This window comes from Zalophus californianus, chromosome 9 (assembly GCF_009762305.2).
Source record: "Zalophus californianus isolate mZalCal1 chromosome 9, mZalCal1.pri.v2, whole genome shotgun sequence".
NCBI classification, from domain to species: Eukaryota; Metazoa; Chordata; class Mammalia; order Carnivora; family Otariidae; genus Zalophus; species Zalophus californianus.
Genome location: NC_045603.1, coordinates 31317119 through 31332533, shown reverse-complemented (window position 1 = coordinate 31332533; position 15415 = coordinate 31317119). Strand labels below are relative to the sequence as shown.

Genomic DNA, 15415 nt, shown 5'->3' with positions numbered 1-15415 from the left:
ATGACTTTTTATGTTCAAATTGCTTATTCACAGAGATCAGAGTTCAATATTTTATATGGAATAATTTCAGATCTATTTTATTATCTTTGTCAGTCATATATCAATAGGTTTCACACCTAAGGATATGTGACCTCCAACTTCACCATAAAGGTGAATAAAAAACTGAGATCCAAAGAGAAGTGACTTACCAGTATTAGTTAACAACGGAGTGGAGGCTTCTGACAATTTCCCCCCCCATCCACTTTGCTATGCCAAACTGTCTTTTTGAAAAATATTTCTTAAAGAATAGATGGGAATGGGAATGGCTAAATGCCTCATGTTGGAATTACATTTTGATACCAAAACCTAGCTGCACAAAAACATTAAGAGATATCAATGAATTCTGAATGGATGTTTCTGTTACTTTCAAACCTCAGTTGAATTAGAATACCAAAATATGCCACAGAGTTTCCCCAAAGTACTTTAATACTCAATTAAATGTGTTTAATTCTTACTAAAAGCAAACACTGCATTATAAACACATACTTTCTCATACATTTTCATTCTTCACATACTTAATCCTTTTTAAAGAGAATAGGGTACTTATTCTATTATCATATTGAAAAAAAATCAATTTGTCTCTGACTCATTAAAAAGTGTTAGTGTGGTAAGCACATGAGATTATAATACAAAATCCACCAACACTTCAGTATCACTGAGCAGGCACCATTTATCACAGAGCCAGTTTCTTTATGGGCTTGTGTTCTACCAAAGAGGTACAAAGCTCTTAGTATAATTTAGAATCTGCAGACTTCTGAGATCATTTTAAAAGGCAATTTTGAAATGTTACATAAGGTAACTATCAGGTACATGGCACCAATTTAAAAGGTGATTTCATGGTTTATAGTATCATTTGTGAGTTTTCCATGATTTCTGAAGGATATTTAGGACAAATATTGGATAAAATAAAGCAAAGATATATATGTATCTATATATATCTATATCTATTTATCTCAAAGCAGATATGACAATTCCCAAGCAGCTAGCATCCAAAATAATGTTCAGCCTTTTTCTACTGTTCATGCATTTTATCGAACTTTAGTGTTTTCAAAAATTGGTAATTCATATAACTCTCAATGAACCAATACATTTAATTAGGCAGACTATATTGCCCCTTGCCTATCATGCCATATTTCATAACTTGCTGAATTTGTTTATTTAACTCTATTGATTAGAACCATGTCCTTGAGTGTTAAAACCCAGCTCCTAGCTCTGAGAACAAAAGTGCATTTATTGTACTCTCAAGCTCATTAAACAGCATTTTCTCATGCCTAAGAGAATCGAAACCACTGGTGAAATAAGTCAAATTATTAAATTGAGAAGTATCAATCTTCTCAATCTATACCTGACCTGCACACATAACTCGTACTAATTTATATCTCTTTTCCTCAAAACAATCAATATCACACACTAAGAGAGGTCCTTTCAGCAATTAAACTGACCTCTGATTTTATTACTAGTGTTGATTGTATCAGGGGATATTTAAGGGCCTGAATAAGTCAATGCAGCTTCCCAAAGCACCTGGGTTATATCTTAGAGAAATGACTACCTTTTAAGGAACCCCAGCACTTTAGAGAAGGAAGGGATCATAGAAATCATCTGGGCTCTTTGGTACAAAAAAAGAGCAAAGGCCACTTCACTCAAGTTTTATTTGGATCTGCTTTGAACATAATCTAAAATCCAACTATGCTAGAAATTCTTGGACTTTTGAAATCAAAGGAAAGCTCGCAGTTTTTCATGCCCTCCCTTTTTTTTAAATCACAACACTGAAAATGGTCATCTGAGGGGGAAGAGCATGACAATAATGTTTTAACAAGAATTAAGTTATAATAGAAAGCTTTGGGTTCCTTTATGTATGTGTTCATGATATAATAAAAGAATCTTCATCAAAATAAACCACAAGAAATCATTTTAGTCAGATGTTTCTTTGCGTATAAAAAAATTGGTAATGGAAATTCACATAATGTCTTAAGTTTTAGTTTAAAAGCATGATGTCCATCTTGGGAATTCTTACCAAATTCACTCTTAATAGGACAAACGCAGTTACACATTTTAAATACAAACGGACATGCATAACTACATAAAGCTCGCTATTTTTAATTCATAAACATTAATGAATATACAGTGCCTGATTTTAAATAAATGGATCCTTTAAACTGATAATGGTGATTATATGAGAAATAACTAAAATTTCCTGATTCCTTGCTGCCTTATAAAAGCCAAGTAACCTAGTTTTCAATACCCATATTACCATGTGAGTGTGGTTTTCTAATTTTAGATACTAAATATCATTTATTTTTACTTTCTCTCATGATGTAAATTGAAAATGGGACTGTCACATATTCAGCAATTTCTCTTACATCCCTTTACATAACTCTGTAGTTTTAGAATATAACCATTTCATAATATATTTTGCAAGCACAATTTATACACTCTTATAGTGGCAGGGGAAAAGGGTGTCGAATGTGCTCCTCAGTGACTGTCTTGCTGTTCAGTGTTCATAGCTTTGGGCCATAGTCTTTTGGAAAGTCTCCTCTCTGCAAAGGCATCAATATTTTGGGTTTTTTTTGGGGGGGGCTTATTATCTTTTTTTACCTTTTTATTCAACTTAAACTAAAAAACAAAAAAACCTAGTTCGTCCATTTATTCCCCCACCCCATCCTGTGCAACAACCAATCTTTCCTTTGTGTCTATGAGCTTGGTATTTTTAATTTTTTTACTTTTCTTTTTTTAGATTCCACATATAAGAGAGAGATATGGTTTTGTTGTTCTGACTTATTTCACTCAGCATAATGCCCTCAAGTTTCATCCATATTGTCACAAATGGCAAGATTTCATTTTTAGAGCTGAATGATAATCCATTGTGTGTGTGTATTACACATACATACACACACACACACACACACACACACACACACACACACACCCATCTTCTTTATCCATTCATCCATTGATGGACACTTACATTGTTTCCATATCTTGGTTACTATAAATAATACAAATAACATAGGGGTTTATACTTCTTTTAGAATTAGTGTTTTCATTTTACTTGGATAAATACTCAGAAGTAGAATTCCTGGACAATATGGCAGTTCTATTTTAAATTTTTTGAGGAAACTCAAAATTTTCCATAGTGACTACACCAATATACATTCCCACCAATAGTGCACAAAGGTTCCCTTTTCTCCACATCCTCACCAATACTTGTTATTTCTTGTCTTTTTGATTTTAGCCATTCTGACAGTGTGAGGTGATATCTCATTGTGGTTTTGATTTGCATTGCTCTGGTGATTGATGTTGAGCATCTTCTCATCTGTAGGTCTTTGGAAAAATGTCTATTCAGATCTTCTGCCCATTTTTAAATTAGATTTTTTTCTATTGAGTTGTATGAGTTCTTTGTAGATTTTAGATATTAGCCCCTTATCAGATATATGATTTGAAATCATTTTCTCCCATTCAGTAGGTTTTCATTTTGTTGGTGACATCACTGTTCTAATTCAATACTGGCTCCCAGGCATGATTAGATCCAGCTAACCATGTCCATTTGTCTAGTGGGATATAAGTTTATGTTGAGAAGAGACTGAGATCAGACCCAGATCATTAATTAGCATCTACAAGGCTAACATGTCACCCTACTCCAATTATTTTGTTTCCACTGCTTTCTATATGTAGAGTTGCTGATGCTATTGAGTTTTTGTTTTTAAAATTTTTTCTAGATCTCTTTGAGAAAAATTATTAACCCCCCCCCCCACTATTCAGGATGAAATCTACTTGCAGAGACCAAGATAACTATGAACTGCAGGTTGTAACTGAAAATAAAGCTATGTGGCTTTTCAGCAATTAGACATTTCTGGAGGCATGCAAAACGGTGCATGCAGTCTGGGACACGTGCTTTCTCTCCCAACATCAGTTGCAAGTTCTAAATGAGACCACAAGTCCCCCAGGTCCTTAAAATAGAGTCCTGCTCCATGCAAGTTCTTCTTTATAGATGATTAATTCAGTGCCAGTTTCACAGTAAAACACTTTGTTCCAATTTGTGAATCATCCATATAGAGTCATGGGTAGCAAGAACAGATAAAAATGCAGTCTGTCACTCCAGACAGAATATGAATTTGTTTAAAGCTGCTTCATTTATGAAGCAAACATGAACTGTTACCCGCCTAGAGAGGAAAGAAAAGAGAGAGGTTATGGTGTATCTGCTTTCTGCCTTCTTTTCATTCTCAATAGCTGAATTCATAGGACTACAGATTGAGTAATAGACTTAAAATAAATGCTTCATTTACACAGCCTAAAAGAACTTGACAAATCTTTTCCTAGATGCAATGGCTAGTCACTCCCTCTCTGATCTTCCTGGTAATATTTAACATTATCTGAAATGATCTTAGTGTTTGAGTCCCTCCTCCCATTAGAATGTATGCTCCATGAGGACATAGAGCTTTGTCCACCTTTTTTTTTTTTTTAATATTTTATTTATTTATTTAGAGAGCGAGAGCGAGCAAGAGGGAGGGGCAGAGGAAGAAGCAGACTCCCCCCTGAGCAGGGAGCCCTATGTGGGGCTCGATCCCAGGACCCCAGGATCATGAACTAAGCCTAAGGCAGACACTTAACTGAGCCACCCAGGCACTCCTTTTATCTTTTTTACTGCTGTACCCCAACACCTAGAACAGTGCCTTGACACAAAGGAGATACTCAGTAAATACTCCTTGAACATATGGATGGATGAATGCATATCCGGTGGCTTTCACACCTGTTTGCATACCACAGATTGTTCCCATTTGTGGCAAGAGGGTTATCTTGTAGCCTTGAATTTCTCTAACCAGGCTATGAAAAGGTGGTGGGTAAGTGGTAAGGGGAGAGGCTTTGAAAGACAAAGGCAGTGTCTAGAGAGAAATGGAGTAGCATGAAGGAGATAACCAGTGGAGAAGTTGATCAACACCAACAAATAGCAGCCTTCTGGCCACTGAGCAATGCCAGAGTCTTGATTGCCTAGCCAGGTTCAAGCCATCGCTTCTCCCAACTGAGGAATAGCTGCAACAAGATCGCTTTCAATACTGTTAGCCAAGAAAAGAAAGACAGAAATCCTGGCACAGCATCCTGACAAAGCCTCTGGGGAGGTTCATTTGGCCTAACAGCTTATTGTACTTGAAACATGAAAGCCAGACATTTTTTCATTTCTTCAGAGCTGGTGTTAATCCACTGAGTTTTGGACTCGCCTTTAGGATTTTCAATTTTCAAGTATCTATACTTCCTTAACTGTTTTTGTGTCATAACCCCTAAATAAATGTGTATATTGCTTTTTCTTCCCTACTCAATACTCTTTGTCCTTATCAATTCCAGAGTCTCAGTTTTTAAATATTTGAGATCAATGCAGAGGTTAAATATAAATTGTGTAAAATTCCATAGTATAAGTGATAAGAAGTGCAGTATTTTTTCCAGTCTCTAAATGAATATACCAAAAACCATATTACATGACAATTTACCAAACAGAGAACTCTAGAAACTAGAGAACCTACATCTGGGAAAGGAGAATTAAATTCTGAAAGAAAAATTAAGAAACATTAAGAAAACTTCAGAAATCCAAAATATAGAGCAGATATTTTAAAATAAAGCTTGTTTAAAAAAGCAAAAGGGAATCACAAAAACAAAGAAAGCAAAAGGATATATTTTTTAAAAAGCTAGTAATAGCTTAAAATTCTAAACTTAAGTAGAGAAGCAAGATTGGAAATCTATTTCTAGTTTTGTCCCCAGGTCTCTTAGCAAAGAAAATAAACTTGGAAGGTTTGACAACTGTTTTCCCATAGAACAAAAACTACAATTTTTATAATGATACCCTAGATCCTAGTAACAACCTCATGAAATGAGCAGGGTGAGTCATATTATCCCCCTTATTATCTTTGAAAAACCAGGGATTAAAAGACAACGGACTCATCCAGGAACATACAGCTTAACTAGTTGCAGAGCCAAGGCCTGAACCCAAGTCTAATCCCTTCTAATCCTCTGTATTATAATGTGTACAGAAGGAGTTCAAAGACAAATCCTCCAAAGCTCCAGGAATTCTTAGGAAGCATCTAGTAAAGAGTCACAGATCTTGCCACAGTCCTGTGTGTGTGCTCAATGACCAAATTTGACTCAAGGTCATCCATATTCCAACTCTAAGATCTATTATCTTCTGTCTTAGCTCAGGTCTGCAGGAAATGTCCAGGTTGTGTTTCTTTTGTGAATCTCTCCACCAGCCTAATTGTAATAAGAATTATTAAATAATATATTTATTTATTATTATTTTCAACACTTACCCATGCTGGGGTGTGTCAGTCCTAGTGTCCACAAACTCATGCTATTTACGGTCAACCAAACTGGGCCTTCTCCGTGACGATGCAGTCCTTCTCCCAAGGTCTCAATTAAAATTCTTTGTAGCTGACTCCCAAACCCCAAATCTATTATTTCCAGCCCTGACTGTTCTTTGAATTTCCAGGCTAATGGATTTGGTCACTGGTCAGTATTTCCTAACAGCTCCTTCCCTTATTTTTTTTTTTTTTAATGGCACCACCACCTGGTTAGTCCCATAGGCTCTAAATCATCCTTGAGTACTACTTGTGATGTCAAGCCTCACATTCCATCAGTAACTAGAATGTGTTGATTCTTTTACTGCATATCTCCAAAGTGGTTCATACTTTCCTATTTCCATGGCCATGACCTTAGTACAGGTCATCCTGTTTGGAAGATTGGCCTCTTAAGTGGAACTCCCTGACTCCAGTTCACTGCTCCCACCCATGTGGTCTGGCCTCACCAACATCTCATTACTTTCCTAAACCTTGGATTTGATTGTATCACTCACATCTTTTCTAAGCCCTCCAACATCTCCTTACATTACTCAATACAGTATACGTCCTGTACTTGGAATTTTTCAAACCAATCCCCACACCCTTGTTTCTCAGCCTTTTAACCCCTCATGTATGACCTTCCACTGGAGTCCTACTGTACAGAGGGACTCTTGAACACTCTGCACTTTTGGCCTCCCTGACTCAGTTTATGCCATCTGCAGTATCCGGATTACTCCTTCCCTACTGCTATTAAAATTTTACCAACCATCCAAGATCTGGCTCAGTATATATGCCACCTCCATCATCTACATTGTGATGAAGGCTTTCTCCTGTTGCTAGTGATTTCTCTCCCTTCAGATAAGGCAACTGTATATGGTCTGTCCATACCACACCTATGTCGAGGACACATCCTGTACAACCATAAGCAGTGGTCTTGCCTTTGATCTCTTATTGCATTTGCCTTGTCAGCTCCTTTCATTGCTTTTTTAACTTCATAAACTTCTGGTTTCCTTTTAAAAATAGGTTATTATGCATATGCCTTATTTCCTTTTGTAGGTTATAAGCAATTTGAGGACACAACTAGGTTATATTAAGCTCTGCATCTAACAATCTACCTACTAGAGTGTGTTGGAACCACATTTGTAGGAAGAATGAAGAGCAAAATTTTTCTATAAATATTTTATTTCTTTCTCAAACTGCTACACACAAGCTAATAAATGAAAAAAATTCTTGTGGGATGCCAGCTATGAATACTTGGCATTAGCTCATTGATTAAATCAATTTTTAACTTTTTGTATAGATATTTTCATGTTTGGTGTTAAATAAACACCAATCTAGTATATTTTCACTTAGAGCCAATTTCTTTTGTTTCTAGCTCATTACCTTGTAATCCTTCCATCTTCTTTTCTTGTTTTTAAAATATCAAACCATCCTTCTCTTCATTTTCCAATTATGGGTTATTTCGTTTGAAGAACTAACTATTCCATTTTCTATTCTAGTATTCCAATATTTGTCTTAATTTTAGTTGGTGAAACTTACACTTCAGGGAGAAATTCCTGCCATAAATCTGAGTCATTCCCTGAACTTTCCCCTTCCTTGTAAACCAAAAAAAAAATGGCTATAATCCAAATTATATCTAATTTTTAAAATATATAACAACTACACATTACATTTCCATCTTGGTAGTTTTTATTACTATTTTATTTCTTGGCAAATTTCCTTTCCTAACACGTCATATTCTGCTCTCCCAAACCTTTTCCTTTATCACACCCCTCTCCCCAAATTATACTTAAAAGTTCCTTGGCAGGTTTTATTTTATTTTATTTTTATTTTATTTTTTTAAAGATTTTATTTATTTATTTGAGAGAGAGAATGAGAGAGAGAGAGCACGTGAGAGGGGGGAGGGTCAGAGGGAGAAGCAGACTCCCCGCTGAGCAGGGAGCCCGATGTGGGACTCGATCCCGGGACTCCAGGATCATGACCTGAGCCGAAGGCAGTCGCTTAACCAACTGAGCCACCCAGGCGCCCCCTTGGCAGGTTTTAAATCTCTGCTGGTATTGGGACAAGCAAAAGGCTTTACTCTACATAACTGGTACTCAGTAAATGACTACAAATGATATCTATATATTTTGACTTTGGGGTCTGTAGATTCATGATGACGAGTGGATCCTTTGTCTTCCTTTTTCCTATCCTTCCCATGTCTATTTTTGTTTTTATTTTCATAAATTTTATTCTCTCGTTAATGCAATTCTGAGATTCTTCTCCATTTTTTCCCCAACAAATATTTATTCATCATTTGCATGAACAAGGTATAAGCTATATAGTTTGATGGGATTCCAAGATCAAATTCAGAAACAAATCCTGTCCTGTAAGAGCTTATGGTTTAGCAGAGGACACAAAATGTCTATAAAAGTATTTGTGAAGTCTTATTAATGTGTATTACATTTCATATGAAATGTAACATGAAATATAATTAGAGGGCCATAAATTTGGGAAGTCAGCTTTTTGGAGGTAGTGGTATCTGAGCTGAGTCTTGAGAGAGAGATCCTTGCAGACATGATGAGTAAGGTGCTTTACAAAGGAGAAAGCCACTTCATATTACTTATCCATTTCACACTGACTACTCATTAATGTGTGAGGAGTTTATTTCTAAACAATCCCGAGCTTCTTTTTAAAGCTAGGTTGATTCATTGTAAACATGAACAATATTTCACATTTTAAGAAAAATAGTCATTTCCCATGACTCTCTTTCCCCTTGCTTTGGACGCTTTACTTTCCTATTGACCCAATTCAGCAAATTATGTGTGCGTGCACACAAACACACATGCGATAAAAATAATCTTCACTTAAAGATTTTTAAAAATTTATTTTTTTGAGGTAAGAGATCTTACCCTCTTTCCACATATTTAAGTACACAATATAGCACTGTTGACTATGGGTGTAATGTTTTACAGCAGGTCTCTAGCACTTATTCATCTTGCAAACTAATAAAAACCCTACTTCAGAAGGACTGTCTTCCTTACCAGTGGTTAAACTTTCATTCAGGGTTTATCCACTCTGTCACACTCATTCAACAAGCATTTAGTGAGGGTCTACAACACATAGGCAACAAGTGAGCTGCTTGTGAAGGAGACACAGTAAGAACCAGCCAGGCTCAGTTCCTGTCCCTGACTCTTCACTGACTACATACAACTACGCCTAAGTTGCTTGACTATGGTTGCTCTAAAATGCAATTGTTTTCCCTCCTAAACAGGTGCCCTGAGTTCTCCCAGCACAATCCATTTTCCAAATGTCACAGGACAAATGCCACAATTAAAAACCACATGATTAAAGACCTGTGTGCCAAAACAGGATTCCAGCTATCAGTGCAGTCCAAAACCAAACAGAGGACATTACTTGAGACTTAAGACTCCATTAACCATGTAGTGTGTGGTTTGTAGATGTCTAGCTTAAGGGAACTGAAATGGCAGAGAAGCAACAGTGAGGCTCATGCTGGGATTGAAGGGCAGAGAAATTATTTTTACTAGAAACCTATAGTTTCAGCTTGCAGAGTATTGCTCCAGAAAATAAAAGGTATCAAGTGAAAGGTTTATTTGTTAACATTATTTGACAGAAACATGAGCTTAGAGAGAAGGTAAGATGGTGAGCAACAACAACAAAAAAAGTGCTACTTATGCTCTGGATATGATCAAGGGTCATGATTAAAGGCCTAAATGAAGTCCGTGTAAATAGCAGGGTCAAAGTGTTAGAGAAATATGTGACATGATTATTATATCATGTTACTTGGGGCTGTTGAGAAATGTTTTCCAACTACCAAAGTGAGGCCCTGGAGGAGTTAAAAAGCTCTCTGACCCAGCTTCCCTGGGGAAGGTTCAGTCTGGAGATAAATCTCTGAATCTGACCTATAAAGAAAAGGCAAAGCTCACCACAGACCATCTATCTAATAACCCCAGAGAGTAAATGATCTTCTGACAATGAGGGAATGCAGGGAACAAACTGAAGACTGAGGAAGATGAGAGGACATTCATGCTCCACTGTAATAAATGCACTCGAGAGCCCATGGCCATGAAAAAACCAACAGCCAGTTGGTAGCTGAAGTGGAAATGAGCAGAGCAGGAACTGATGTGAGGTCAAGTTAGCGCCATTTCAGGTGCTCGCCCCCCCGCCCCTCCCCCACCCTGCTAATCTGGCGTCTGCAGCTTGGCCCCGAGAAAGTAGACAGGAGAGGAAATAGGAGCATCAGTACCTCTGGGGCCGTGGTTTCTTGCTCTCTTTTCTCCCACAAGCCCTCCACAGACCCACACTATCTGGTTCTGGTTTATGTTTACTGCATCCTGGGCTCTGGACTGTGATGAGGCACAATTATTACCAGTCATGTGGCAGGTGGCACTTTACCTTGACAACTTTTTTCTCCTGATTTCTAAGATATTTTGGTCCTTTCTCTTTTTCCTTAAAATAGCAAGGAAACATTTTTGCCATTCACTTGTTTCAGCATCTAACAATTGAGATACTTTTTCTATTATGTTATAGTAGTCACACCTAACTGAAAGGGGTTTTATTTACTCTTCCTCTATTAATATTATTTTATTTTAGTCCTAATTTGTTCTTTCCCCTTGTCTAATTTTTTTCTGGCCTCAAAATTGTAAACACTCCACTGTTAATTTTTTGTATACCTCCCATACAAGATGAATCCACTAATCACTGCTTGGCCTTTCAAAATGTCAGAACACACATAATTGAATTATGCATATCTAATTCACTGTAACAGCTTCAGTTAGCATACTGACATCAGTTTAATAGTCAACTTAATAAATTTTGTTTCTAAATTTTGGCATCTAAGATGCTGTATCGTTTTTTAAAAATCTTTCATCTTGAATTCTAAAAACTTACCAAGATACGAAAGTAACAGTGTTGATATAAGCCACAATTACACCTCTTGAAACTCTCTCTCTTTTTCTTGCAACATACTGAAAAACAACAAGAAAAACACTTTATTTGTTTTTGGAAAGAGATTCTGAAGTACACCATCATCTGGACATTTTATAAGGCAGTTTTTCTGAAAATACAGTAACAAAAGATGGCAGAATTGAGTGGAAAGCTTACCTTCATAAACAATACTAAAGAGAAGAAGGAAGACGTTATCTGCTTCAATATAGTCTTCCCAAGGAGTGTAAAAATTCTCTCTGCATATGCATATACACATACTAAAAATGCCTATCTGTACTTAATATGTGTATATGTATATACAAAGGCATGACAGAAGAGAAAGTAACATGCCAAATGAAACTATAACTGGAGGTAAATCCAAATAATAGTGTTCAGGCAATATGGGGTAAGGTAAGAAGTGATCAGCATCAGCTATAGTAACCTTAAAAATAATTTTTGTGTTTGGCTTTGGAGAAAATACTAAACAGATTGAGAATAGTTAAGGGCTCCAAAAACTAGAGTGAAGTCAAATACATCAAGTATGCAAGAGAAAGTCACTGCAAGTATCCTGACTAGGAAGTAACCTTATGAACCGGGGTTCAAGGGAGAATGAGACAAAGGTACAGTTTAGAGGGGGAAAGGAAGAGCAAGATTCTGTGGCAGCTCAGCCAAGACATCATAAAGACATGAGGATGCTGACTACTGCCAAAGAGCTAAGAGACACAGAGAGGAGGAATCAGTATATCCTGTTGGTAGCATGGACATGAAAGAGAATATGCAGACATGCCTCCAGAGCCCCATGACTGGGCATCTACGCAAGAGTCTGCTGCTTATACAAATGGAGCCGAGATGACCTCTATTGATACCTTAAGATGGGTCATGAAGACACCAGTGTGAAGGTCTTCCACAGGTAAGTGGAGATGTGGGACTGAAGCAAGTGTGAGAGGCAGGAAATGTGGATAAAGACCATCAATATGCGTCGGGAGCTGCCATGGAGAGCAAACAACTTTTTTTTTTTTTTTTAAGATTTTATTTATTTATTTATTTGACAGAGAGAGAGAGACATAGCGAGAGAAGGAACACAAGCAGGGGGAGTAGGAGAGGGAGAAGCAGGCCTCCTGCCGAGCAGGGAACCCGATGCGGGGCTCGATCCCAGGACTCCGGGATCATGACCTGAGCCGAAGGCAGACGCTTAACGACTGAGCCACCAAGGCACCCCAGCAAACAACTTCTTAAAGACATATGAGCATGCGCATGTTCGGTGAAATGGCAACATCAAGCTTACTTATGCACATATTGAGCAAAACAAAGTACCTTATTTCATTATCCTCTTCATTAATCTGTATATTTTCAACTGTCCTTGTGAGATTTGGTTGTCTCTTCTGGGTAAAGAACAAGGATACATATTATAAAAATATCAATAAATGGTATAATATTCAAGAGGTTAATGGTCTCTACTTTTATATTTTATGTCAATAACTCCAATATCAGGGTTTTCCTTTTTTCCAGCATGCAGCATATAAAATACTTTTGCAATAAAAAAATATGAAAAATGCACCGTATTATTGACTCAACATTTTTAGGGGGCTGGAGGTGAAAAAGTAATGAAACTGAAAGATTTAAATGGTAATCAAATTCAAAAGACATTTCAAAAAGTTGAATCACAATGATTTAGCACATTTCAAAATTTTAGACAGGTCTCTGTGAGAACATAAGAACAGAAATCCAAAATAGCAGATAATACAAATGGCATTTCTACTTGGCTTTAAGCACATCATATGATTTGCAGCATATTTCCTCCTTTTTATATTTAGTGCAGGCTATTAAAACCAGTTCCCATTTCTTAAGTGTGCATTTTCAGTGGGAGGGGTTGTCTCCTAAGCATGATAAGGAATAAGGGGAAAACCTTAAGATTTAGAGTCCGTTGAGACTAAGTTAAGGTAGGACCTTTTCTCAGAAAAGGGCAGTGTGGTAATCGTTTATGTAAATATAGTATGCACAAATAAATACCTAAAGTTCACGAAGTTTTGATCAAGAAAAAAAAAAAAAAGGAATAGCAACACTTACCTTCCAGTATAAGGCTCCAAAAGCAAACCCGATTACAAGAGAGAAGAATGCTGGCAATGCCATGGCGGCCCATTGTAAGTTGGAGTCTCCAATGGGGTTTGAGGCCTTCCCTGTAATTAAAACAGTACAGTGGTGAACACAGCATATCCCTGCTAGAGGTTTTCCTCTTATGCTGTGGTTGTTCCCAACTGTTTCCATAATGTATTCTTGACCTAGCTCTGTTTAAAATATTTGAAATGCTGATTTTTCTGCTGAGTATTGTTTTGGGACAGCAATACAAGTCCATGTTGTCTCCAAAATATGTTAAGTTGAAAAATAAAAGAAAACCCACAGAAGGATATCGGACGTGGCTGATGTTGACACATATGGAACGCAGACGACATATTCCTAAAAGTGATTTTTACTCTCAAGCAAATCCATTTTCTATGACTTTAAAACCTTTTTGTTTTCTCACTCTTCACACCTTGCCAAGAAATTGTAAAGAGGGCATTTTGCAACCTGGATCGAGGTCGGTATGCATTTAGCTGTTCTGCCTGCCGCAAATAATAAGTCATTAAATGTATTTAGTGGTTGAAGTATTTCTAGGTACCTCATGCTTAGAGTCATGGCCTTTCCTCATCACATCTGCAGTATACGTTTCCTGGATGCCAGAGAGTGCCCAGCTCTGTGCTAAGGACTAAAGATTTGATTTTTTCAGACCTTTTATGTTGGAAAGCCTGAGACCATTAAACACTAAAGAATGGCTGAAAGCACCAGTATCTTCTCATTGCTTACTCTGCTTACTTTAAGTGACAGTGAGAGACAAAGACAGAGACAGAGAGAGAGGGGGGAAAAAACATGTGAGATGAACTTGGACTCCTTTTGATCTGCTCAGCTCCTCCGTGAGCAGCAGAATGATTCATGAATTAAACAAAACACATCTACCACAAGGGTTTCTTCTCTCTGTCTCCTTACAAGGAACAACCTGGTTGTTTATAAGAGACACAGACACATGTGCCAACCTGTACAAAAAGAACTGAAAATCTTCAGTTTTCTTTTTATGAAGGAATACATTTAGAAATTATATATTTTCAGCAATTATAGGATCAAAATGTAAACTAATCCAAGGTAAAGTGACTATTTTGGGCTATAATATTTTGCAATATTTGGGATACTGTGTCAGCCTATATAGTCACCTATTTAACATATTAAGTACCTAAAGTACATAGTATAAAAGAACCAAACCCCTGTATGTGTATAAACATTTACAGGGAGAACATGAACTTAGATTTAACTTGAGAGGCAAGAAACAAATCTTATCTACTGCAGAGAGAACAGGAATTGCCTATTTCCCCACCATTTGTAAACTGGGAGCAGGAAATTCACTAATTCCAGGACTCCTATTTCCAAAGGGCTTTAATAGGAAGTTTGTGTGTATGTGTTGGGCGGAGGGTGAGTCATGGGTGCCCCTTACACTTAAGGAAGGGCGATGGGGATGGAAGTGGGGTCTTCCATTCATATAACTATGAATCACTTCCTTGAGACTAGACTAGCGTATCTTCTGACCCACCCCTCCATCCTACAGCCTCGTGGGAAATAAGTTTTAGGCATTTTAAAGTAGAATTCCAACGTGAATTCTTTCATCAAAATAAAGCAGAGTTACAACATGGAATTTAGTATAACTTAAGCGGTACTACAATTATTGTAATAATATAGCTATTTTAAGAGTTATATAAGATTGTGTATACTAATCTGGGATTTAACTACCATTTATAAAAGTGTTTTCTCTCAGAAAATGGATTCAGAATTATAAGCAATTCTTGCCATTTTGGGAATTTTAACACCACTATCTGTACATAACTTGGCTATTTGCGGTTGTATTCTAGCAGCAAGTTTGAATTCTCCTTCATGGCCACTGGCTATATTGATGAAGAATAATTGGAAGGCAGGCAGGTAGGGACTTGCCCCAAGAGGAAACCACCATTAAAAGGATTTTACACCGCCCTGGAAGGAGCCCTCCACCCTTTCCCATGTGACAAAAACCTGATTGGATGACAGGATAAGGGAGGTTTAATCAGATTGAA

The 15415-nt window shown here is 37.1% G+C and overlaps 1 protein-coding gene across 4 annotated transcripts in view; it reads right to left on the bottom strand.

Moving 5' to 3' along the window:
- Positions 1-3508: 3508 nt before the first annotated feature.
- The window catches only part of KITLG (KIT ligand), an 82285-nt gene continuing 70378 nt past the window's right edge, over positions 3509-15415 (bottom strand). For all 4 annotated transcript variants that reach the window (XM_027593465.1, XM_027593462.1, XM_027593464.1 and 1 more), the window contains 4 exons: positions 13353-13462; positions 12600-12667; positions 11250-11326; positions 3509-4199 (listed from right to left, as the gene is read on the bottom strand). In XM_027593465.1, coding sequence (XP_027449266.1) covers positions 11287-11326; positions 12600-12667; positions 13353-13462 — 218 coding nt within the window. In that variant the 3' untranslated portion in view covers positions 3509-4199; positions 11250-11286. The remainder of the gene's footprint in view (positions 4200-11249; positions 11327-12599; positions 12668-13352; positions 13463-15415) is intronic.